General features: G+C 45.3%; 1 protein-coding gene across 1 annotated transcript in view; it reads right to left on the reverse strand.

The window, feature by feature from the left end:
* Positions 1-25,088, reverse strand: part of MEI1 (meiotic double-stranded break formation protein 1) — a 101,979-nt gene that overhangs the window by 51,507 nt on the left and 25,384 nt on the right. The window contains exons 7-14 of the mRNA XM_033233794.1: positions 23,278-23,408; positions 17,842-17,956; positions 16,983-17,099; positions 15,305-15,404; positions 15,046-15,180; positions 4,437-4,551; positions 2,903-2,994; positions 1,943-2,084 (exon numbers count right to left, since the gene is read on the reverse strand). Coding sequence (XP_033089685.1) covers positions 1,943-2,084; positions 2,903-2,994; positions 4,437-4,551; positions 15,046-15,180; positions 15,305-15,404; positions 16,983-17,099; positions 17,842-17,956; positions 23,278-23,408 — 947 coding nt within the window. The remainder of the gene's footprint in view (positions 1-1,942; positions 2,085-2,902; positions 2,995-4,436; positions 4,552-15,045; positions 15,181-15,304; positions 15,405-16,982; positions 17,100-17,841; positions 17,957-23,277; positions 23,409-25,088) is intronic.

Genomic DNA, 25,088 nt, shown 5'->3' on the forward strand with positions numbered 1-25,088 from the left:
AAGGCTTGGATCACCTAATAGATTGCACTAGATACTTTACCTCTTTGGGCCTCTGTTCCTCAAAGACTAAAATGGGAATAACAAGATATCCCTCCCAGAAACAAATGTGGTCTGGTGCATAAAAACTGCTTTCTAAACCATAATGCAGAATGACTTTCATGTTTCTATTACTATAGTAATAATAATAATATAGTTAATAAACTGCCTTCATATTTGTGTTTTTTTTTTTTTTTTGAGGGGGGGTTGTTTTTGTTTTTTTGTTTTTTGTTTTTTGTTTTTTGAGATGGAGTCTCACTCTGTCACCCAGGCTGAAGATCAGTGGTGCAATCTTGGCTCACTGAAACCTCTGCCTCTCAGGTTCAACCGATTATCTTGCTCATGCTCCTGGGCAGCTGGGATTACAGGCACGCACCACCACACCCGGCTAATTTTTGTATTTTTAGTAGAGACAGCGTTTCGCCAGGTTGGCCAGGCTGGTCTTAAATTCCTGATTTCAAGTGATCCACCCGCCTCAGCCTCCCAAAGTGCTGGAATTACAGGCGTGAACCACCGCACCCGGCCTGTTATTATTATTTTTAAGGCTGGTCAAGTAAAGCAGGGAGAATGAAGAAGGAACAAAGAAATCTGTAACTGGTTGTGATCAATTAGTTGTAAATACCATTGCACTCAGACCAGCCTTCAGGTAATTCTTCAAGAGTCATAAGGCAGTCTTATGTGGTAGACGCAGCTCTGAATTAGGGAAAAAAAAAAACCAGGGTTCTAGTTCAGGCTCTGTACATAGCCACCACAATGTGCCCCTGGGTTGTCACCTCCTCCCTTCCCTGAGTCTCAATTCCCTTTCTGTAAACAGCTGGGTCCTCAGAGGCATTGTTCTTGTTGACACCTTTCCTTTCATTTTTAGAGCAAGTTTGGTTGTTTTTATTATTATGAAAGTAATATATGCTCTTTAAAGAAAATATGTAAAATACAGAAAAGTAGAAAGAAGGAATAATACAATAATTCTATGATCTTCTAGATTTAGCTCTAACACTTCAAAAATCTAGGAGGAAGGCAGGGCAGGTGAGTAAACTGCCATGAGTTGCCCAAGTCTTACTGTTAGTGGGTTAAGTCAGGGCCACAGTCCAGGGTTCCTGACCACTACCTCCTGCAGACTCCAGCTCAATGGCTTCTTCAAGGAAGAGAACCTCACTTGTGCAGAGCCAGAGGTGCCTCCCTGCTGCCACCTACTGTTCCCAGCAGATGGTTAGGAGTTGCCCTTTCCTGACTAACAGGTACTGTTCACAGGCTCACAGGATGCCCAAACCTCAAGCAGGAGAGGACTCATCCAAGGTTACCCAGAGTCAGCAGCTCTTGGCCTTGCTCTTCCCACCATCTCAACCTCAAGTCAATTCAGAATGAAGCTCTTCAGGATCAAGCCTCTCTTCAGAGTGGTCATCTCTCATTTTACAGAACACACATACATGTTCCTTATTAACACTTGGATAACAGACATTCACTGCTGCTCATTATTAAAGACACAAGTAAAGCTAGGGGACCTGAAGTAATAGGTTCAATCTCAGCACCATTATGGGCTTGCTTTATAACTACAGAAATATGACAACCTTATCTGTAAATTAGGGCAAATTATAGCATCCATCTCCCAGGGTCATTGGGAGAACTAAATCCGGCAGTAAATATTAGGCACTTATCGCTCCATAAACTTACCTACTTACTATTGTATTATTACTGCTTTCTATTTTTTCTTAAGAGGAACCTGTTAGTTTCATAATGAAACACCACATTTTATTTTTAGAACAAAGGAAAGGTAGCAGCAAGAATCATACTGCTGAGACCCCCAGAGAGTTCCTTTGAGCAGTCACTGCCTTATGCCTCTGAGCCTGGCTCGCCTGCACATTCCTCTCTTCCCCAAGCTTCATGCTGCCCATGGCTCAGGAGAACGCACCATCACCATAGGGATACACAGCGAGTCACAGGCACTGAGAAGAAATTCTGAGAAGGCCTCCAAGGTGTCTTCCTTCTTGGCGCTGGGAGCTGTGAATGGATTCTCCTGGGCTGAAGGCTCACTCTGGAATTCTATAGCCAACCTAAGAAATCAATGTGTGAGTATATCCACTACCACCTACGCAACCTAAAGATGACAAACACCCTTCTGGGGGGTGGCGGGGAGTGCCTGTGCTCCGGGTCCAGGGAAAGTATCTCTATTATCAGATCAGGAGAAAGTTCAATAGACCACAATGAGGAGAGGACTTGATCCCTGGCTACATCTCCAGATTCTTGCTCCCCACCCCTCCCCCAACTATGTATACTTCCACCCCACTGTGTGTACTTCCCTGAATATGCCATGTTATTTGCTATTTCCCATTCATTTGCCTTTAAATATGCTGCTCTCTCTATCTGGAATACCTTCCCCAGGTTCTTGAAAACCTAACAAATCCCACACGTATACAAAAAAGCATCTCTTCCCCAAGAGACTGTGAGCTTCTTGCGGGCAGGAGTCATTCTGACTTTTCTTTCCAGCCCCACTGTCTAGCATCAGGCATGGCACACAGTAGATACAACAAACATTTGTTAATGTAAACTGAATTAATTCAACAACCATTCAGTGAATACTTATAGTGCTAGTCTAGTTGGGGGGTGGTGGGGAGCAAAGGAGAATAAGACAAAACCTCATGGCACAGTAGCAAAACTCCATGAGGAAGGAATCTTTAGAAAGGTCCTACCCCTAGCTGCCTGCCCTCAAGCCTCCTCCACACCACCGCAAATCCTACCCCAGCCAAAATCCTCTTTGCCATACAGCAGAGTATCAGAAATCAAGTGTTGCCTCTAGAACTTCACCCATTGTCTGAATCCCTTCCACACCTACCTTCCATGCTATTGCTTCCTATCACAGAGGGCTCCTCACCTGCAGGCACTTCTAAATCCCTCCAGAGTGCTCAGGAGGAACTTTCCCCTTTGAAGAATGGCCTTCTCTGAATCTCTACTGGAGGCATGGCCCTGAGGTGGGAAGGAGAGACAGGAACCTAGTGATCAAGTATATGCTGTGTCTCAGCCTATGCTTGGATGACTGTAGACCTCTTCTTCTCACACTGCAGTCTGACATTCCTGTACACCTAACTTTCCAAGAGATCTTGGCTATATCCCTGCCAATAGCTCCTTTTAAAAATCGTAGCAAAGCTGGGCATGGTGGCTCACGCTTGTAATCCCAGCACTTTGGGAGGCCAAGGTGGGCAGATCACGAGGTCAGGAGATCGAGACCATTCTGGCTAACATGGTGAAACTCTGTCTCTACTAAAAACATACACACAAAAAATTAGCCAGGCATGGTGGCGGGCGCCTGTAGTCCCAGCTACTAGGGAGGCTGTGGCAGAAGAATTGCTTGAACCCCGGAGGCAAGGGCTGCAGTGAGCCGAGATCACGCCACTGCACTCCAGCCTGGGCAACAAGAGCAAGACTCCATCTCAGAAAAAAAAAAAAAAAAAAAAAATGGTAGCAGGGGCCTGGCGCAGTGGATCATGCCTGTAATCCCAGGACTTTAGGAGGCCAAGGTGGTCAGGAGTTCGAGACCAGCCTAGCCAACATCGTGAAACCCCGTCTCTACTAAAAATACAAAAATTAGCCAGGTGTGGTGGTGCATGCCTGTAATCCCAGCTACTCGGGAGGCTGAGGCAGGAGGATCACTGGAACCCGGGAGGCGGAGGTTGCAGTGAGTCAAGATCGTGCCACTGCACTCCAGACTGGGGCCACAGAGTGACACTTTGTCTCAAAAAAAAAAAAAAAAAAAAAGGTAGCAGTGTTGGAGGGACCTTAACCAACAGTCTCTCTGAACCACAGGAATGGCTATTTGTCTACTATATGCAGAAAGCTGTCACAGGCTAGTGGGCATTAGCTTGACTGTAATGGCCCTATTAGTTGCTCTAAAACACAAGAAAATCTCCACTCCATCAGATGTAAAGAGCTTAGTTTCCAAAGTTAATCCTGAAAGATGTAATTAACATTCACACTGACAGTGTCTTACCTGATATCTTAAGTCTACAAGCTATTAAAAGTCAGCAACTACAACACATGGTACATGGTTCAGATTCTAAGATTCTAGTGAATCCAGACTTAATAATTTTGTGAGCATGTTTACTCTATCTGCTTGTAATGATATAAACAGAGAATGTACGTGATAGACTGGGGTAAAAACACCCTGGAATTTAGTATCTAGGCTTAGGTACTTTCTAGTTATAGACCTCAGAGAAAAATTATTTAACCCTCGTGGCTTTGGTTTCCCCATCTGTAAAAATGGGAATAATAATCCTTAAGCCTCATAGTAGCCATGTGTGCATGAGAAAAAGCCATGAAATGGCATACAAAAGTAAGGGAATATACTAATTATCTTTCTAAAAACACATTGCAGCATGATCTTCAGAAGCAGCAGGCTGCAGTACACTGACCAGGGGCCTCCTGTTCAGCAAGGTCTGAGAAAACTCCGCACACCGGTTTAGCATGGCTTCTAGCAAAGCCCGCAGTTCCCCATACTGCACAGGTGGAGCACTCTGATGGTCCTTCCTGCATCCAGAGAGACAAAAGTAGGTTCATGGTAAGGCAAGGGTATTCCCAAGATAACCCCAGGTTCTTAGGCAACGAGAGGCAGTGCGGTTGGATCAGAACATGGAACTTAATCTGATAAAAATCCTTACTCCAGGCCAGGCATGGTGGCTCACGCCTGTAATTCCAGCACTTTGGGAGACTGAGATGAATAGATGTCTTGAGCCCAGGAGATGGAGATCAGCCTGGGCAACATGGTGAAACCCAGTCTGTACAAAAAATTAGCCGAGTGTGGTGGCACATACCTGTAGTTTCAGTTACTCAAGAGGCAGAGGTAGGAGGATCACCTGAGCCCAAGAAGGTAGAAGCTGCAGTGAGCCGTGATCACACCACTGCACTCCAGCCTGGGTGACAGAATAAGACCTTGTCTCAAAAAAATCCTTACTTCAGTGCTTATCTAGCTGCACAACTTCTTGTACAGTCCTTGACCTCTCTAACCATCAATTTCCTCATCTATTAAATGAGGCTTAATAGTACTTTTCTCATAGACTTATTATGGGGATCAAATTCAATAATGTATGCCAAACACTTAGCATGATGCTTAATACATAATAAGTCCTTATAAATGTCAGCTGTGTCTATTATTACTCTTAAGGATACAAGGTTTTCTCACAGAGGAGAGCTTGCTGGTGAAATAAGCACTATCTAGAATTGAATGTGCATCAAGAGAGTAACAACCACTGTTTTCCATTAAATAACAAGCTCTCCTGGGGAAGAGGGATCAAACTTTGTTAACTCAATGAGGAAAACCAGGATCAATAGGTAAATGTTACTAACATCCAGAGATGAAGTCTCACTTTGTCACCCAGGCCGGACTGCAGTGGTATGATCTTGGCTCCCTGCAACCTCCACCTCCCAGTTTCAAGCAATTCTCCTGCCTCAGCCATCTGAGTAACTGGGACTACAGGCGCACACCACCACACCCAGCTAATTTTTGTATTTTTAGTACAGATGGGGTTTCACCATGTTGGCCAGGCTGGTTTCAAACTCCTGACCTCAAGTTATCCACCCACCACAGCTTCTCAAAAGTGCTGGGATTACAGTCATGAGCCACTGCAACCATTGTGAGAACTTACTTTTTTTTTTTTTCTTTTTGAGATGGAGTCTCACTCTGTCACCAGGCTGGGGTACAGTGGCGCAATCTCAGCTCACTGCAACCTCTGCCTCCCAGGTTTAAGTGATTCTCCTGCCTCAGCCTCCCAAGTAGCTGGGACTACAGGTGCATGCCACCACACCCAGATAATTTTTGTATTTTTAGTAGAAACGGGGTTTTACCATGTTGGCCAGGATGGTCTCGATCTCTTGACCTCACGATCCGCCCGCCTCAGCCTCTCAAAATGTTGGGATTACAGGTGTGAGCCACCACACCCAGCATCAGTCTGAGAATTTTCTGAGTCAAAGTCTATAGAAGTATAGGGGACCATCTCTAGGGAGAAGTGAGTTCCCCATTCTATGAGATTATACGCAGAGACTGGAAAAGTACTTTTGGAGATTCAATAATTGTGAGTATGGGGTAAATGTAGACAGATAACACTTAGGGCCATTTGAACTCTCAGATTCTATAGACTCAGATGAGCTAAGAGTCATTGACTAGATTAATTGTGAGTTCCCAAGAGGAAAGGGACCAGTTCCATCTTTTCACTTTACCTAAACAGAGACAGGTGCATTATCAGTTGATGATTAATAGAACAGATATCAAATGAATGAATGACTATTTTACAGGGTATTGGTTTCCTAGGGCTGCTATAATAAATTACCACAAACTGGGTGGCTTAAAACAACAGTTTATCCTCTCACAGTTCTGGAGGCTAGAAATCTGAAATCGAGGTGCCGTCAGGGCCATGTCCCCTCTAAAGCAAGCTTGTCCCACCTACAGCCCACAGGCTGCATGCAGCCCAGGACAACTTTGAATGCAGCCTTACACAAATTTGTAAACTTTCTTAAAACATTGTGAGATGAAACCCCATCTCTACTAAAAATACAAAAATTAGCTGGGCATGGTGGCACGTGCCTGTAATCCCAGCTACTTGGGAGACTGAGGCAGGAGAATTGCTTGAACCAGGGAGTTGGAGGTTGCAGTGAGACAAGATCACAACACAGCACTCCAGCCTGGCGACAGAGCAAGACTCCGTCTCAAAAAAAAAAAAAAAAAATTGAGATTTATGTGTGTACTTTTTTTTTTTTTTTTAAGCTCATCAGCTATCGTTAGCATCAGCATATTTTAAGTGTGGGCCAAAACAATTCTTCCAATGTGGCCCAGGGAAGCCAAAAGATTGGACACACCTGCAAAGGGTCTTGAGAAAAATCCTTCCTTGCCTCTTAGCTTGTGGTGGTGGCCACAATCCTTGGCATTCAGAGTGAGACAGTGTCTCACTCTGTTGCCCAGGCTGGAGTGCAGTGGCACAAACACAGCTCATAGCAGTCTCAACTTCCTGGGCTCAAGCAATCTTCCTACCTCAGCCTCTCAAGTAGCCGGGACTACAGGCATACACCACCACGCCTGGATAATTTTTGCAGAGACAGCGTTTCCTCAGGTTATCTAGGCTAGTCTCAAACTCCTGAGCTGAAGCAATTCTCCCGCCTCAGCCTCCCAAAGTGCTGGGATTACCGGTGTGAGCCACTGTACCTGACCTCTTTAAATTCTTTTTAGCAGCTCTCACTCTTCATTCTTCTGTCTAGTTGTGCTTTCCAAAGACCCTCTGAACCACCCCACCTCAGAGGGACCACGTCAGTAAACATTCTGGGAAGTTAAAGTCAAAAGTAAAATCATCCTTGGCCAGGCGCGGTGGCTCAAGCCTATAATCCCAGCACTTTGGGAGGCTGAGGCGGGCAGAGCACAAGGTCAGGAGTTTGACACTAGCCTGGCCAATATGGTGAAACTTCGTCTCCACTAAAAATACATAAAGTATCCAGGCATGGTGGCAGGCACCTGTAGTCCCAGCTACTCGGGAGGCTAAGGCAGGAGAATTGCTTGAACCTAGGAGGCAGAGGTTGCAGTGGACCGAGATTGAGCCACTGCACTCCAGCCTGAGCAACAGAGTGAGGCTCCACCTCAAAAAAAAAAAAAAAAGGTAAAATAATTCAAGGCTTAATAACCTGCCCCCTATCCATCTCTCTCCATAATTCTAACCCAACAGATTTCCTGCTTCTCCAGGAAACACCCTCTTCATGTAACCTGCTGGTCAACTGGCTACTACACCCTGAGCAATCTCTATAGTCTCCAACCCACATGTTTCGCTAATCCTAACAAATCTAACTCTCACCCTTCATAGCACAACTGAAATGCCACCTCCTGCCCAAAACTGCTGGTCCCCTCTAGCAATGTCCTGCTGGGAGATTTCCAGCTCAGCATAGGTGCCTCTGATTGACACTGCTCTTACTTATGCTTTTGTTACCTTGTCGGTTTACTCATCCCACCCATTCTGGAATTTGCCCTAGATTTAGATATTCAAATTCAGGGAAGGACAAAGGAGGAAAGGAGACAGGCTGAAGTCACTGTCATGTAAATGCTATCTTTTGTTTCAATTTCTAGAACCAACCTAGAGTCAAATTACAAAGATTTAAATATAGTTACAGAAGACTATAAATATTAACAACTTTCACAATGTAAAATTAAAGGTACAGCTGACTGGCCTTGAGAAATAGAAGTAGGGAAGAGAGGGGAAAAGAAGAATTGGGGTGCTATTAACCACGTAGGAACTCAGGAGACACTGCTTCAAGTTGAGGGAACAAGAAATACCAGTTTTAGGTACATTATTTAAGGTTAAAAAACAAAATATTAAATAGCAAAAATGCCAAGGACATGTAGAGAAGACAAAAAATGTGAGCTAACTAAATCTTGATCTTTCTTACTGGCAAGTCAATGAATAATGTCTTAAATTTAAGATGGGGATTATAGGCACCCACCACCACGCCCAGCTAATTTTTTTGTATTTTTAGTAGAGACAGGGTTTCACCATGTTGGCCAGGCTGGTCTTGAACTCCTGACTTCAGGTGATGCATCTGCCTTGGCCTCCCAAAGTGCTAGAATCACAGGCATGATCCACCATGCCCAGCCTATTCCTTTTCATGATAAATCCTGTATTATTTATTTATTTATTTTCAAGAGAGGATCTCACTCTGTCACCCAGGCTGGAGAGCAGTGGCGTGATCATAGCTCACTGTAACTTCAAACTCCCGGGCTCAAGTGATCCTCCTGCCTTACCTCCAGAGCAGCTGGGACTACAGGTGCATGCCACCACACCCAGCTTATTTTATTTTATTTATTTTATTATTTGTTTATTTATTGTGAGACGGAGTCTCACTCTGTCACCAAGCTGGAGTGCAGCAGCGTGATCTTGGCTCACTGCAACCTCCAACTCCCTGGTTCAAGCGATTCTCCTGCCTCAGCCTCCAAAGTAACTGGGATTACAGGCACGTGCCACCACACCCAACTAATTTTTGTATTTTGGGTTTTGTTTGTTTGTTTGTTTGAGACAGAGTCTCGCTCTGTTGCCCAGGCTGGAGTGCAGTGGCATGATCTCGGCTCACTGCAACCTCCACCTCCCGGGATCAAGCGATTCTCCTGCCTTAGCCACCTGAGTAGCTGGGATTACAGGCGCCCACCACCACGCTCGGCTAATTTTTGTATTTTTAGTAAAGACAGGGATTCACCATGTTGGTCAGGCTGTTCTCGAACTCCTGACCTCATGATCTGCCCACCTTGGCTTCCCAAAGTGCTGAGATTACAGGTGTGAGCCACCACACCCAGCCTAATTTTTGTACTTTTAGCAAAGATGGGGTTTCACCATGTTGGCCAGGATGGTCTCAATCTCCTGACATTGTGATCCACCCACCTCAGACTCCCAAAGTGCTGGGATTACAGGTGTGAGCCACTGTGCCCGGCCTATTTTATTTTACACTGTTTCGTAGGGATGGGGTGGCACTATGTTGTCTAGGCTAGTCTCAAACTCTTAGCCTCAAGCGATCCTCCTGCCTTGACTTCCCAAAGTGCTGGGATTACAGGCACGAGCCACCGTGCCCAACCAATATCTTATTTTGTATTATTTGAATACATTACTTTGTTAGAAATTTAAAAGAGAAAATATGGTAACAAAATAAAAGTTACTCTATACATATGGGTTTCCTGGGTTATTTATTTATTTATTTTTAAGATTTCAAGCCCCTTGCTAAGGAATAACTTCCCATTGTGGTGCTAGGATCCCTTAGTCTCACTGTCCATTTTAACATCCTTCATTCACATATTGACTACCCATGAGGAGCCAGAGACAGAGCAGTGAAAAAACTGACAAGGTCTTTGAGCTCCTGGAGCTTATATTTTGGTGGGGGGAGGGGAGATATAAAACAAATGAATAGGCTGGGTTCAGGGGCTCATGCCTGTAATCCCAGCTATTTGGGAGGCTGAGGCAGGAGAATTGCTTGAACTCAGAAGGCAGAGGTTGCAGTTAGCTAAGATCGCACAACTGCAATGCACTCCAGCTTGGGGGACACAGTGAGACACTGATTAAAAAAAAAAAAAAAAGGCTGGGCGTGGTGGCTCACGCCTGTAATCCCAGCACTTTGGGAGACCAAGATGGGCAGATCACGAGGTTAGGAGATCGAGATCATCCTAGCTAACACAGTGAAACCCCGTCTCTACTAAAAATACAAAAAAAAAATTAGCCAGGCCTGGTGGCAGGCGCCTGTAGTCCCAGTTACTCAGGAGGCTGAGGCAGGAGAATGGTGTGAACCCAGGAGGTGGAGCTTGCAGTGAGCGTAGATCGTGCCACTGCACTCCTGCCTGGGCGACAGAGTAAGACTCTGTCACAAAAAAAGAATAAACAAGAACTTTCAAATGTTTGATAGATACTATAGCAGTCTGATAAGGTCAATTAGGAAAGGAAATTCTGAATGAGACTTGAATGACAAGAAAAAAGCAGTCACAAAGATTTAAGGGACTATTATTTTGGGCAGAGTTGGAATAATTAGTGACAGGAACAAGTTTGATGTGTTCAAGAAACAGAAAGCAGATCAGAGGAATGAGCAAGAAGTGACTGAGTACTGCTTGTGGAGTCAGGGACCCAAATCTAATTCTTCAGATCCCAAATTGGGTGTTTTTCTCTATATCCCAGTCGCATGGACAAATTGAGATTGAAGTTTCTGGAATAAAGCACCAGGCAGTTGGAAATGTCGTTTGGAGTTCAGGAAAACACGATAGTGGGCTGAATGGTGGTACCCAAAGATATCAGGTCCTAATCCCTGGAACCTATGAATGTTATTTTCTACAGTAAAGTTTTCACAGAGAATCTTGAGATAAAGCAGTTATCCTGGATTATTCAGGTGGTCCCCTACATGCCATCATAAGTATTCTTATAAGAGAGAGGCAGCCAGGCATAATAACTCATGACTATAATCCCAGTACTTTGAGAGGTCAAAGTAGGATCTGATTACTTGAGGCCTGAAGCTCAAGACCAGCCTGGGGAATATAGCAAGATCCCCATCTCTACAAAAAATAAGAAAAAAAATTTTGGCCAGGCACAGTGGCTCACGCCTGTAATCCCAGCACTTTGGGAGGTGGAGGCAGGCAGATCATGAGGTCAGGTGATTGAGACCATCCTGGCTAACATGGTGAAACCACATCTCTACTAAAAATACAAAAACAAAATTAGCCAGGGATGGTGGCGGGCGCCTGTATTCCCACCTACTCGGGAGGCTGAGGCGGGAGAATGGTGTGAACCTGGGAGGCGGAGCTTGCAGTGAGCCGAGATCACGCCACTGCACTCCAGCCTGGGAGACAAAGCAACACTCCGTTTCAAAAAAAAAAAAAGAAAAAAAAAAATTTAAGAAAAGAGAGAAAGAAAAGGCAGAGGGAGATTATACATACAAAGAGAACAGAAGACAATGTGGTCACAGAGGCAGTGATTACAGTGATATGACCATAAGTTATGGAATGCCCAGAGCCACCAGATGCTGGAAGAGGCAGGGAAGGGTTCCCTATTAGAGGCTCCAAAGGGAGTGTGGCCCTGCTGACACCTTGATTTCATCTCAGTGATACTGATTTTGGACTTCTGGTCCCTAGAACCATGAGAAGGTAAATATCTGTTGTTTTAAACCAACTTTGTGGTAATTTGGTCCTGCCGCAATAGGAAAGTAATACAGGCATTTCAGGCATGAACTATAGATTTGAGCATTATCAACATATAGCTATAGTAGCTGAAGCTCTGTGAGTGGTTGAGAGCATTCAAAGAGAAACTACAGTAACAGAACCAGGGCTAGAGACTGGAGTTCATAGTTGTTAAAGAGCTGACAGCTTCTGATTAAAGATGATGGAGTCAACAGATACATTTACCTCTGCTACTCCTTACCAAAATGAAACAGAATTTTCTTTCAAGGTATAAATTCAAAACAACAGAGAAAATACAAAAGACATGATAATATAACACTTTGGAAGTATAATTTAGCCCTCTGTATTGTGGATTCTGCATCCATGGATTCAACCAACTGTGGACCAAAAATATTTTTTAAAACTTACAAAAAATAACAATATGGCTGGGCACAGTGGCTCACACCTGTAATCCCATCACTTTGGGAGGCCAAGATGGGCAGATCACCCCAGGTCAGCAGTTCAAGATCAGCCTGACCAACATGGAGAAACCCCGTCTCTACTAAAAATACAAAATTAACTGGGTGTGGTGGCGCATGCCTGTAATCCCAGCTATTCAGGAGGCTGCAGCAGGAGAGAATCACTTGAACCCAGGAGACAGAGGTTGTGGTGAGCCAAGATTATGCCATTGCACTCCAGCCTGGGCAACAAGAGCAAAACTGTCTCAAAAAACAAAAAAAAAACCCAGCACTTTAGGAGGCCGAGGTGGGTGGATCACGAGGTCAGGAGATCGAGACCATCCTGGCTAACACAGTGAAACTCCTTCTCTACTAAAAATAGAAAAAAAATTAGCCAGGCGTGGTGGCACACGCCTGTAGTCCCAACTACTCAAGAGGCTGAGGTAGGAGAACGGCATGAACCCAGAAGGCAGAGGTTGCAGTGAGCCAAGATTGCGCCACTGCACCCCAGCCTGGGCAACAGTGCGAGACTCTGTCTCAAAAAAAAAAAAAAAAAAAAAAAACCGATACAACAATAAAAAAATATATAAAATGTAAGCCAGGCACAGTGGATCATGCTTGTAATCCCAACAGTTTGGGAAGCTGACACAGGTGGATCACCTGAGGTCAGGAGTTCAAGACCAGCCTGGCCGACGTGGTGAAACCTTGTCTCTACAAAAATACAAAATTAGCTGGGCATGGTGGCACACACCTGTAGTCCCAGCTACTTGGGAGGCTGAGGCAGGAGACTTGCTTGAGCCTGGGAGGTGGCAGTTGCAGTGTGCCAAAATCAAGTCACTGCTCTCCAGCCTGGGCAACAGCAAAACTCCGTCTCAAAAAAATTTTAAAATACAGCATGACAACTATTTACATTGCATTAATTTGTTTGTTTGTTTGTTTGTTGAGATGGAGTCTCACTCTGTGGCCCCAATCTGGAGTGCAGTGGCAAGATCTCAGATCACAGAAACCTCCACGTCCCGGGCTCAGACAATTCTCCTTCCTCAGCCTCCTGAGTAACTGGGATTACAGGCATGTGCCATCATGCCCACCTAATTTTTGTATTTTTAGTAGAGACAGGGTTTCACCATGTTGGCCAGGCTGGTCTTGAACTCCTGATTTCAGGTGACTGGCCTGCCTCAGCCTCCCAAAGTGCTGGGATTACAGGTGTGAGCCACCGTGCCCCGTCTACATTGCATTGACATTGCATAGTCGACCCTCAGTATCTGTGGGGAATTGGTTCTAGGACCTCTGAAGATACCAAAACCAGGATGCTCAAGCTCCTTATATAAAATGGTATAGTATTTACATATAACATATGCACATCCTCCAGCATACTTCATTTATTTTATTTTATTTTTTGAGACAGAATTTCGCTCTGTTGCCCAAGCTGGAGTATAATGGTGCGATCTCTACTCATTGCAACCTCCACCTCCCAGGTTCAAGCAACTGTCCTATCTCAGCCTCCTGAGTAGCTGGGATTACAGGTGTGTGACACCACGTCCAGCTAATTTTTTATATTTTCAGTAGAGACGGGGTTTCTACTACATGTTGGCCAGGCTGGTCTCAAACTCCCAACTTCAGGTGATCCACCCACTTCGGCCTCCCGAAGTACTGGGATTGTAGGCATAAGCCACGGCACCCAGTCCTCCAGTACACTTTAAATCATCTCTAGATTATATATAATACCTAATACAATGCAAATGCTATATAAATAGTCATTATACTGTTTGGGTGTTCTTTTTTTTTTTTTTTTTTTTTTTTTTGTGAGACACAGCCTTGCTCTGTCACCCAGGCCAGAGTGCAGTGGCACAATCTTGGCTTACTACAACCTCCGCAGCAATTATCGTGCCTCAGCTTCCTGAGTAGCTGGGACTACAGGCATGTGCCACCATGCCCAGCTAAGTTTTTGTAGAGAAGGGATTTTACCACGTTGGCCAAGCTGGTCTTGAACTCCTGACTCAAGCGATCTGCCTGCCTTGACTTCTCAAAGTGTTGGGACTACAGGGATATGCCACTGTGCCTGACCGGGTTTCTTTCTTTTTTTTTTTTCTTTTTCCTTTTGAGACAAGGTCTCACTCTGTTACCCAGGCTGGAGTGCAGTGGTGTGATCTCAGTTCACCTCAACCTCTGCTTCCCAGGTTCAAGCAATCCTCCCATCTCAGGCTTCGAGTAGCTGGAACTATAGGTGTGCACCACCATGTCTGGCTAATTTTTGGATTTTTAGTAGAGACAGGTTCTGTCATGTTGCCCACGCTGGTCTTGAACTCCTGGGCTCAGGTGATCCAACCCATCTTGGCCTCCCAGAGTGCTGGGATTACAGGTGTGAGCCACCATGCCCAGTGTGTACTGTATTGTTTAGGGAATAATAACAAGAAAAAAGTCTGTACGTGTTCAATACAGAGACAACCATCCATTCTTTAAAATTTTCAGCTGAGTGTGGTGACTCACACCTGTAATCCCAGCACTTTGGGAGGTTGAGGCAGGTGAATCACCTGAGGTCACACATTCGAGACCAGCCTGGCCAACATGGTGAAACCCCGTCTCTAATAATAATACAAAAATTAGCCAGGCATGGTGGTGCACACCTGTAATCCCAGCTACTTGGGAGGCTGAGGCAGGAGAATCACTTGAACCCAGGAGGCACAGATTGTAGTGAGCTGAGATCGCACCATTACACTCCAGCCTAGGCAACAAGAGCAAAACTCCATCTCCAAAAAAAAAATTCAATCCATGGTTGGGTGATTCCATGGATGTGGAATCCACAATTATGAATAGCCAACTATATTAGGTATTATAAGTAATCATCAGCTGCCCTGGCCTCGACAGGCCCTTAGGTACATGCAGGGATGGAAAGTTCAGCCTGCCTGGGTCTCTTACCTCAGAAAAGCAGAAGTGGCCTTCACGGCCTCAGCAGCCACCTCCAGCACAGGGCTGCTAACTGCTTCTTGGAGGGCACGGCCAGCATCTCTGCACATGGCCGAGTTTGTGAACAGCTTGATCTCCTCTGGCTGCCTGAGAAATGTTAGATGAGAAATGAGTAGGTGAACTCTTATCACTGACCCCACCAGGAATGAAAGCCCACTTTTACTTCTGCAGTCTGGCCCCTACAAGCCTCATGTTCTACCACTTTGCTCACCGGGTCAGGATTTCAGTGAAAAGCAGCAGGCCCTGCTTGTGCAGCTCTGTGTTGTTCATCTCCAGGCTTCCCTGCAGGCTCCTCACCACTGCCTCGATTCCTACCACAGGATGACATGACAGAGGCCAGGGATCAGTGCTCTCTTGTTCCTTCACTGCCCACCCAGGAGAGGTGACAGGCTCTGGACAGCATGTATCAGTTGGAGGCCACTCGTGGAGGGACCCTGACAAGATTGAGCTAATGGGACCAGACTGTGAGATCTTTGAGGCTGGGCCCTCATCTGATTCATCTCCCCAACACCCAGTACAAGCCACAGCACAGTCCCTGGCACTTGAGGTTTTCAGTGAACATCTACTGACCAAGACATATTTTCTCCACTTGGCATACTCCTGTTCCTCCTTGGAGAATCAGGTCAAAACTCCTCTAAAAAGCTTTCCCTGATCCACTCAGAGCTGTGAATCTCCCCTGTGCCCCTACAGCTCCTGTGCTTCCCTGTAGCAGAGCTCTAATCAGCTCATAACGAAATTTCCCTTTGCATATCTCTCCCTTTTCTGAGGGCAAGGACCAATGTTATTTGTTATCTCTAAATCTCCAGGTCCCAGCCTGGTGCCCGGCTTATACTAGGAATATAAAATGAATGACTGAATGTGCCTACTCTAAAAATCTAGATGTGATATAATAAGTCCCAGACAGTGGGCTCACGCCTGTAATCCCAGCACTTTGGGAGGCTGAGGCAGGCAGATCACCTGAGATCAGGAGTTCGAGACCAGTCTGGTCAACATGGCGAAACCCCGACTCTACTAAAAATACAAAAACGTTAGCCAGGCATGGTGGCAGTCGCCTCTAATCCCAGCTACTCAGGAGGCTGAGGCAAGATAATTGCTTGAACCCGGGAGGCAGAGGTTGCCTCGAGCCAAGATTGCGCCATTGCACTCCAGCCTGGGCAACAGAGCAGGACTCGGTCTCAAAAACAAAAAAAAGGCGCCCGGCGTAGTGGCTCATGCCTGTAATCCCAGCACTTTGGGAGGCCAAGGTAAGTGGATCACGAGGTCAGGAGTTCGAGACCAGCTTAGACAACACGGTAAAACCCCATCTCTATACTAAAGATACAAAAAATTTGCTGGGTGTGGTGGCACATGCCTGTAATCCCAGCTACTCAAGAGGCTGAGGCAAGAGAATTGCTTGAACCTGGGAGGCGGAGGTGGTAGTGAGTCGAGATCACGCCATTGCACTCCAGCCTGGGTGACAGGGTGAGACTCCATCTCAAAAACAAAAAAAAGTCCCAGACAAGGAAGGACAGTTTCAAGAAACTTTTAAAGAATAAATTAGCAAAACTTAGAGACTACCTGGATGGTTAGAAATCTTAGGGCATGGGAAAGAACTAAATCTAAAGTTGAGTAACACTGTTTAGAGTTGTTGTTAACATGCAACAGGAATTCACCTAGTGGCTAAGAGAAGTGTCCTTCTCTTGCTGAAGCATCTAAACATATATACTTCTGATAATCAGTGAACAGCAGAACATTTGGATATCAATACTTACATATGAAATCTGGTAATGAGTTTGGGCTGATGAAATGTCTAGACTCAGTGCTCCCCTCCAAGGTGGAGGCTTGCTGCTATCCAACTGCAAGCTGCTGTCTACCCAACCCAAAGCTAGTACAGGACCCTTACTACCAACCATACACCGTGTGGCACTTGGAAAAAAAGAGTGGCTCTTCTGCCAGGAGTGTCAAGCAGTTGTAGCTGGACCAGACGAGCATTTCACTGGAAGAAGAAAGATGCTCAAAGAGGAACTCTGACAAGGAAGAGGATGAGAAAACAATAAATGACAGTCATGTGATCACGATCCCTTAACTGATGCTAAGGCTTTGGATTTATTCAGCACCTTACTCTTACTACTTCATCTGTTCACATATCCTCTCCATGAGTCATGATCATCAATCCACTAATAAACCTGGAAAGTGCCCTTGGTTATGGTTTAACCTCTTCTTTTTAACAGATGGGGAAACTGAGTCCCAGAGAAGAGGCACTATTAGTGGCAGAAGTAGGATTGGAACCTAAGTCTCCTAATTCTCAGAATGGGCAGTGGTGTGGATGAAGGGAAAAGAGTTTTTAAGAGTCAGAGAGGCTTGACTTTTTATCCCATCTCTGCCACTGACTAGGCCTGCCAATTATTTCATTTTCTGATCCTCAATTTCCTTATCTATAAAATAGTGAAGATGAAGACCTACATGTGGTAGCATTTGCAATGTACCTCATAACAGCCCCTGGTCATAACAATCCCTTGAAAAATACTGTTTCCTGCTGCCTGCCTGGTCCACAGGTCTTTCCACCACCCCACATTAGGGTTTTATTCATAGGTGACCAAATAAATGACAAAAAGCAGTAACAAATTGCTCAAGGTCATACAAGAAATCTGCAGCAATAGGATTCAGATGTTATGAGACATAGTTCATAGGGTCTGTCATACACAATTGAACCTGTCACCACCCCATCCTTCTAATACAGGGAGGAGAAGGTTAGAAGCATTCCCCTACCTGGGATGTCAGCATGGATGAAGGCCGGGGCATGCTTTGCTGGGGAGTGGACAAGCACCGCAATTATACAGTGAGCACTGGCCACTTGCAGGATTTCATCTCTAGAGAGGAGAAGCTGGAGAAACAGGCAGCAAAAAGTAACCCAGTCACACCACCAACAGGACCAGAAAAACTGGCCTAGGTGCCTCAGGGCAATAGCCTAATTCATTTCTGATCCTTCCTGTCCTACATGGAACCAGGCACAAGGATGGGGCTCAGGAGAGCCATTACAGATTATGGGAAGCGGTCTCTATGAACAGCAGCAGGTGAGAAAAATAAGGAAAGAACACAATGTAAAATCCACCAGGGGCACTCAAAGAACCCTGTAACTGTCATCACCAATGAGTGCTCAAGCCTTCATTAACAAAAGTACTTTCAAAGTCCTCATCTGGTTTATTTATTTATGAAACAGGTCTCACTCTGTTGCCCAGGCTGGAGTGCAGCGGCAGGATCATGGCTCATGGCTTACTGTAACCTCTGCCTCCAAGGCTCCAGCGATCTTCTCATCTCAGCCTTCTGAGTAGCGGGGACTACAGGCACATGCTACCATGCCTGGTACCTTTTTTTTTTTTTTTTGAGACAGAGTCTCGCTCTGTCGCCCAGGCTGGAGTGCAGTGGCATGATCTTGGCTCACTACAACCTCCGCCTCCCTGGGTTCAAGCGATTCTTCTGCCTCAGCCTCCTGAGTAGCTGGGACTACAGGCGTGCACCACCACACTCAGCTAATTTTTGTATTTGTAGTAGAAACAGGGTTTCACCACATTGGCCAGGCTGGTCTCAAACTCCTGACCTCGTGATCTGCTTGCCTTCGCCTCCCAAAGTGCTAGGATTACAGGCATGAGCCACTGCGCCTTGCCTTGTTTTTTTTTTTATTTGACATGGGGTCTCACTTTGTCACCCAGGCTGTAGTGCAGCCATATGAACACAACTCACTGCAGCCTCAACCTCCCCAGTGTAAGCAATCCTCCTGCCTCAGCCCCTCAAGTAGCTGGGACCACAGGCATGCACCCCGACCCTGGCTAATTTTTAATTTTTATTTTTATTTTTGTAGAGACAGAGTTTCACCATGTTGCTCAGACTGGTCTCAAATTCCTGAGTTTAAGCAGTCCACTTGCCTTGGCCTCCCTGAGTGCCAGGATTACAGGCATGAGCCACCATGCTCAGCTCCAGCTCATTTTAAATTTTTTTATAGAGACAAGGTCTCAGTATATGGCCCAGGTTGGACTTGAACTCCTGGGCTCAAGTGATCCTCCCACCTTGGCCTCCCTAAGTGCTAGGATTACAGGCATGAGCCACTGTGCCCAGCTCTCCCTCATCTGGCTTTGATGTTTACAACAATTCTGTGACATAACAAGGAAAGGTTCTACTATAAACCTCAATTTACTGAGTGCACAGAAAAGATTTAACACAGTAGGCCTGAGGCTATTATACTTAGAAAACCCTGTCTGCAAGGCTGGCTCTTGGCTGGGTTTGGGAACTTGGATTTCAGGAGGGTTCCTACCAGAACTGAGAGAGTGGCTCATTGTGACTAAACTATTTGTACCATGAACAGTTGACCTTTGAACAACACAGGCTTGAACTGTGTGGTTCTACTTATATGCGGCCTTTTTTCAACTGAACGCTGATGGAAAATGCAGTATTCACTAGATGTGAAACTGGCATATGCAGAAAGCCAGCTTACTGGGGTTTGCCAGGGCTGACTGTAGGACATGAGCATATGTGGGTCTGGGTATATGCTGGCAGTCCTGCAACCAATCTCCCGTATATACGAGGGACAACTGTAGTTTATGCTGAACATCTGTTTTCCTTCTGGGAGTCTGGAATTTTGGTATATGCTCAGCAGAGGATACCTACATGAACAGCCAGTCCCCCATAAAAACCTGGGGTGCTAAGACTCTGATGAGCTTCTTCAGTAGGTAAGGTTTCACATGTCACAGTTCATTCCTGGGGAAATTAAGAAGTGCATCCCATGTGACCCCACCGGGAGAGGACTCTGGAAGCTTGTGCTGGTTCCACCAGACTTTGCCCCATGAACCTTTCCTTTTGCTGATATTGCTTTCCTTGCACTGCTGTAAATCGTAGTTATGAGTATGACTAGATGTTGAGTCCAATGAGTCCTCCTAGCAAATCATCAAACCTGGAGGTAGTCTTGGGGCACTTTAGCAAGGTTAGGTTACTTACTCTAGGCTACACAGCTGATAAGTGGCAAAGCTAAGGTGCAAACTCAGGTCAGTCAAGTCCAAATCTAGGAGTCTTCCCACAACTGTGATGCCTCCCCCATCAGAATTTTTAGATCAGGCATATTTGCTACTCTAAACATCTCAGTGAATTTCCATTGCACTCTGAATAATATCCAAACTCCTATTGGTCACCATAGATTAGGGATGTCTCCAACACTTTCAGAAATCAAAAAAGCGTTAACTGCAACCACAGATTTTAAGTATCATAGAAGCTGATTTGGGGGGAGAATAATGCCAAACAGAATATACATCACCAGAAGAACGGAGGGCATGCCTGGTTTTACAGCTTTTAAGAAAAAGGACCAAGTAGACATGAGACTACTCATGTCTGGCAAAGAGACATCTGAGGACTGCAAGCTTAACCCCATCTCAGCCATATTGGACTTACAAGTGGACATATAAACAGACTCCCTGTTTATCAGGAAAAGAAAAAAAAAAAAAAGCCAGATTTTCTAATAGTATATAAAGGAATTTAGAAAGTAATATTTATCTTGTTCCCTTTTATAAAAGAAGTGACATACTGTATTTTATTTTAAGATGCTAGTGATGTAAGGCGAGCCATTATTTTATGTACCACTAAGACAGAAAAAGTGCTACCAATTAAACTATGATGCACCGTTGATGGTAAAATGTCTCCCAATTTCAGAGCTGTTAAATGTGAAAACAATGTATCTCAGAATCAAAGAAATATGATATGTATCCATTAAAACAATGATTCTTGGTTTAAAATATTCTTTTTTTGAAGTTTAATTGGTTAAATTTCATTACACTTCAACTTTGTGACTTGATAACACATTTTTAGGTTTCCCTGTTGTTGTTTATGTACCTATGTTTGAAAATGGCAAGAGTAACTGCTTTTAAGTTAGTTATTACAGCTTAAAACTGCACTAAAACTTATGGAATACATGTATGATTCCTAAGTCAGAAAGCTGATCCTAGCTCATTATACTTGATGACTGACATTTAAACTCTGAAATGGACTAAACTATTTTCTCTAGAAGTCAGTTCTTTTCTTTTCTTGCTTTTGTCTCAGGACAAACTTTTTCTTGCTATATTCTCCTGCCTCAGCCTCCCGAATAGCTGGGATTACAGGCACATGCCACCATGCCCAGCTAATTTTTGTATTTTTAGTAAAGACAGAGTTTCACCATGTTGGCCAGGCTGGTCTTGTACTCCTGACCTCATGATCCACCCATCTCGGCCTCCCAAAGTGCTGGGATTACAGGCATGAGCCACTGCACCTGGCCTCCCTTCTCACTTCTAACCAGAGCTCCTTCTCCTCTTCCTTACTGCAGAAAGAGCCCCAGAGTTTGGGCAATGAACCCCTGCTATCACATGAGGGTTTGCAGCTCTGCGAGTCCCTGTGCTGAGCACTGGGGAAAGATGCCAGACTCAGGTTTTGCCCTGAAGGACCTCCCAGCCAGTCAACCACAATACGGTATAAGGTAAGCACTGTGACAGTGGGTCACATTCTGCCTAAAGGAGCCAGGGTGACAGGGAGCCCTATAGGCTTGAAGGCTGACTCAGATTAGCAGATAAAGAGAGGAGAAAGGCCCTATAGACAGAGGAAGAGCACAGGCACTGAGACAGGATTACCTAGCACATGCAGGACCACGGAAAGACTGCATGTGGCTGGAGCACTTGGTTATGGGGTAGAAGAGACAGGAAAGTAAGGCTGAAGGATCCAGATAAAGAGGGTTCTCAGTACCAAGCTCAGAAGCTGATCCCTAAAGCAACTGAGGTGACTTTGTTTCTATTGCTGTAAGTATTCTCCATTTTCAGGCAGCCCAGATGTGAAGGGCAAGTACAGAGGTAAGAATTTACGGCCGGGCATGGGGGCTCACGCCTGTAATCCCAGCATTTTGGGAGGCCAAGGCAGGCAGATCACAAGGTCAGGAGTTCGAGACCAGCCTGGCCAGCATGGTGAAGCCCCATCTCTTCTAAAAATGCAAAAAATTAGCCAGGCACGGTGGCTTGGCGCCTGTAATCCCAACTACTCAGGAGGCTGAGGCAGGAGAATTGCTTGAGCCTGGGAGGCAGAGGTTGTAGTGAGCCGAGATCACGCCACTGCACACCAGACTGGGCCTGGGCGACAGAGCAAGACTCCATCTCAAAAAAAAAAAAAAAGAATTTACAACTGAGGCTGGGTGCAGTGGCTCATACCTGTAATCCCAGAACTTTGGAGGCCAAGGTGGGAGGATCACTTGAGCCCAGGAGTTGAGACCAGCCCAGGCAACACAGAAAGATCCTGTCTCTACAAAAAATTAAAAATTAGCCACGCCTCATGGCGAACACCTGTAGTCTCAGCTACTCAGGAAGCTGAGACAAGAGGATCGCTTGAGCCCAGGAGGCTGAGGCTGCAGTGAGCTGTGACTGTGCCACTACATTCCAGCTTGAGTGGATAGAGCAAGACCTTGACACTTAAAAAAAAAAGAATTTACAAATGAAAGGAAACCTACTTTCTATCACCCAGGGTGGAGTGTAGTGGCATGATCGTGGCTCACTGCAACCTCTGCCTCCTGGGTTCGAGCAATCCTCCCACCTCAGCCTCCTGAGTAGCTGGGATTACAGGTGCGCACCACCACGCCCAGCTAATTTTTTTTTTTTTTTTTTTGAGACGGAGTCTTGCTTTGTCACCAGGCTGGAGTGCAGTGGCGTGGTCTTGGCTCACTGCAACCTCCACCTCCCAGGTTCAAGGGATTCTCCTGCCTCAGTCTCCCGAGTAGCTGGGACTACAGGCGTGTGCCACCATGCCCAGCTAATTTTTGTATTTTTAGCAGAGACGGGGTTTCACTATGTGGGCCAGGATGGTCTCGATCTCTTGACCTTGTGATCCACCAGCCTCGGCCTCCCAAAGTGCTGGGATTACAGGCGTGAGCCACCACGCCCAAGTTTTTTGTATTTTTTATAGAGACAGGGTTTTGCCACGTTGCCCAAGCTGGTCTTGCACTCCTGGGCTCAAGCAATCCACCGACCTAGGCCTCCCAAAGTGCTGGGACTACAGACATGAGCCACCGCCCCCAACCAGTATATTTTTTTGCCCAGTAAGAAAACACTTGGAAATCTGAGATAGGAGTGGTAGATGAAGACGAGGCCCAAGAAGCACTTGGGTCCCCTTGTTATTGAACCTAGAGATCAAGAATCACAAGACAATTACCTTTTTGAGCACCAAAGGCAGTGAAGTATCTCCTGACGACCCTTCGATATTCTTAGCACTTTCTCCCAGTCCATCCTTATTCATGATCATGGACACAAAGAGATCATACTTTAACAGCTGCCTCAGTAAACCTAGGAAACAAAGGGATTGGGAAGTAAGGAGAGAGGAACACAGGCACCAGAGTCCTCCCAAGATAGCCCTTCAGACATCCCAAGAGAAACTTCTTCATGCCTCCATAAATATGAAGAATGGTTAGAATCCTTAAGCACCAATTTGCTTGTTGCATCCAGCTCTCTTCCATACAGATCTAGTGAGAGCCCACTAAGTGCTAGGCCTAAGGGTCTAGGGATTCAAAAGTAAGCAAGATAAACATAGCCCGACTGCTCCACTCAACTAAAAGTTTCATGAGGGCAGGAATAATGTGAGTTTTTTCACCATAACATCACCTGGCACAGTTCCTGACACATAGCAGGAACTCAATAAACATTTTTTGACTAACAAAGGGAGCATACACTCCTGCAGGAGAAACAAACACAAAAACAAGTCAGACAAGGCCAGGCATGGTGGCTCACACCTGTAATCCCAGCACTTTGGGAGGCCAAGGCGGGTGTATCACTTGAGGTCAGGAGTTGAAGACCAGCCTGGCCAACATGGTGAAACCCCCTCTCTAGTAAAAAAAAATACAAAAAGTAGGGGCATGGTGGCACGCGCCTGTAGTTCCAACTACTCAGGAGGCTGAGGCAGGAGAATCACTTGAACCTAGCAGGCACAGGTTGCAGTGAACTGAGATCGCGTCACTGCACTCCACTCTGGATGACAGAGTGAAACTCTGTCTCAAAAAAAAAAAAAAAGTCAGACAAATGACCCTTATAATTGTGATAAATGATATAAATGAGAAGTACCCAAATACATGAAAATGTATATGAGGATTTTATATACATAAAATCCCCTAGTGTGGGGGATCAGTAAAGCCTTCCAGCAGCAAGTACCATTTAAGCTGAACCTGAAAGATAAGTAGGTAAAACTAGGTGAAGTGAGGAGAAGTATTCCAGGTACAGACAACAACATTCTAGAAAGTGAAAGAAAGCCAGAATGGTTGGGGGTAAAAAAAAGTCCAGAAATTATGTCTGAGAAGTAGTCACAAAAGACCACATAAGCTATGTTAAGGATTCTGGTACTTACGCTGGGACTCATGGTAAGTCACTAAAGTGTTCCAAATAATACATACTTTAACAAGTAAAGAAATGCTTGTCAGAATATTAAATATTAAAATTAAATAATGTGGAAAAAAGCCCAGAGGACCATGGGAAATCAAATGAAGCATCTAATCTAGCCTGGGGGCCCAGGGAAAGCTTCTGTAAGAAGATATTTGAACCAAATCTTGAAGGATGAGAAGTTGGATGCGAGCCAACTTCTGGGCAGAGGCGTATATAAAGGCAGGAGAGCATGGTGTGTTCCTGGAGATGCATTTGGTTCAGTAAGGCTGAGTTAGGGTGGGGACAGACAGAGAAGTAAGAGATGAGGCTTGAGAGGTTAATCAGGATTAGACCATAAACAGCTTATGAGCATAGTTGGATCCCATCTCTACATACACATAAAAAATTAAAATGCCTGGCAAGGTGGCGTGCCCCTGTAATACCAGCTACTTGGGAGATTAAGGTGGGAGGATCACTTGAGGCCAGGAGTTCGAGGCTGCAGTGAGCTATGAACATGCTACTGTACTTCAGCCTGGGCAACAGAACAAGGTCCCATCTTTAAAAATAAGTAAATTAAATAAAATAAGAACTTATGAGGATCTTGGGTTGTAAAGT

The sequence above is a fragment of the Trachypithecus francoisi genome, unplaced genomic scaffold (assembly GCF_009764315.1).
Source record: "Trachypithecus francoisi isolate TF-2019V2 unplaced genomic scaffold, Tfra_2.0 Lachesis_group14, whole genome shotgun sequence".
Classification (NCBI taxonomy): Eukaryota; Metazoa; Chordata; class Mammalia; order Primates; family Cercopithecidae; genus Trachypithecus; species Trachypithecus francoisi.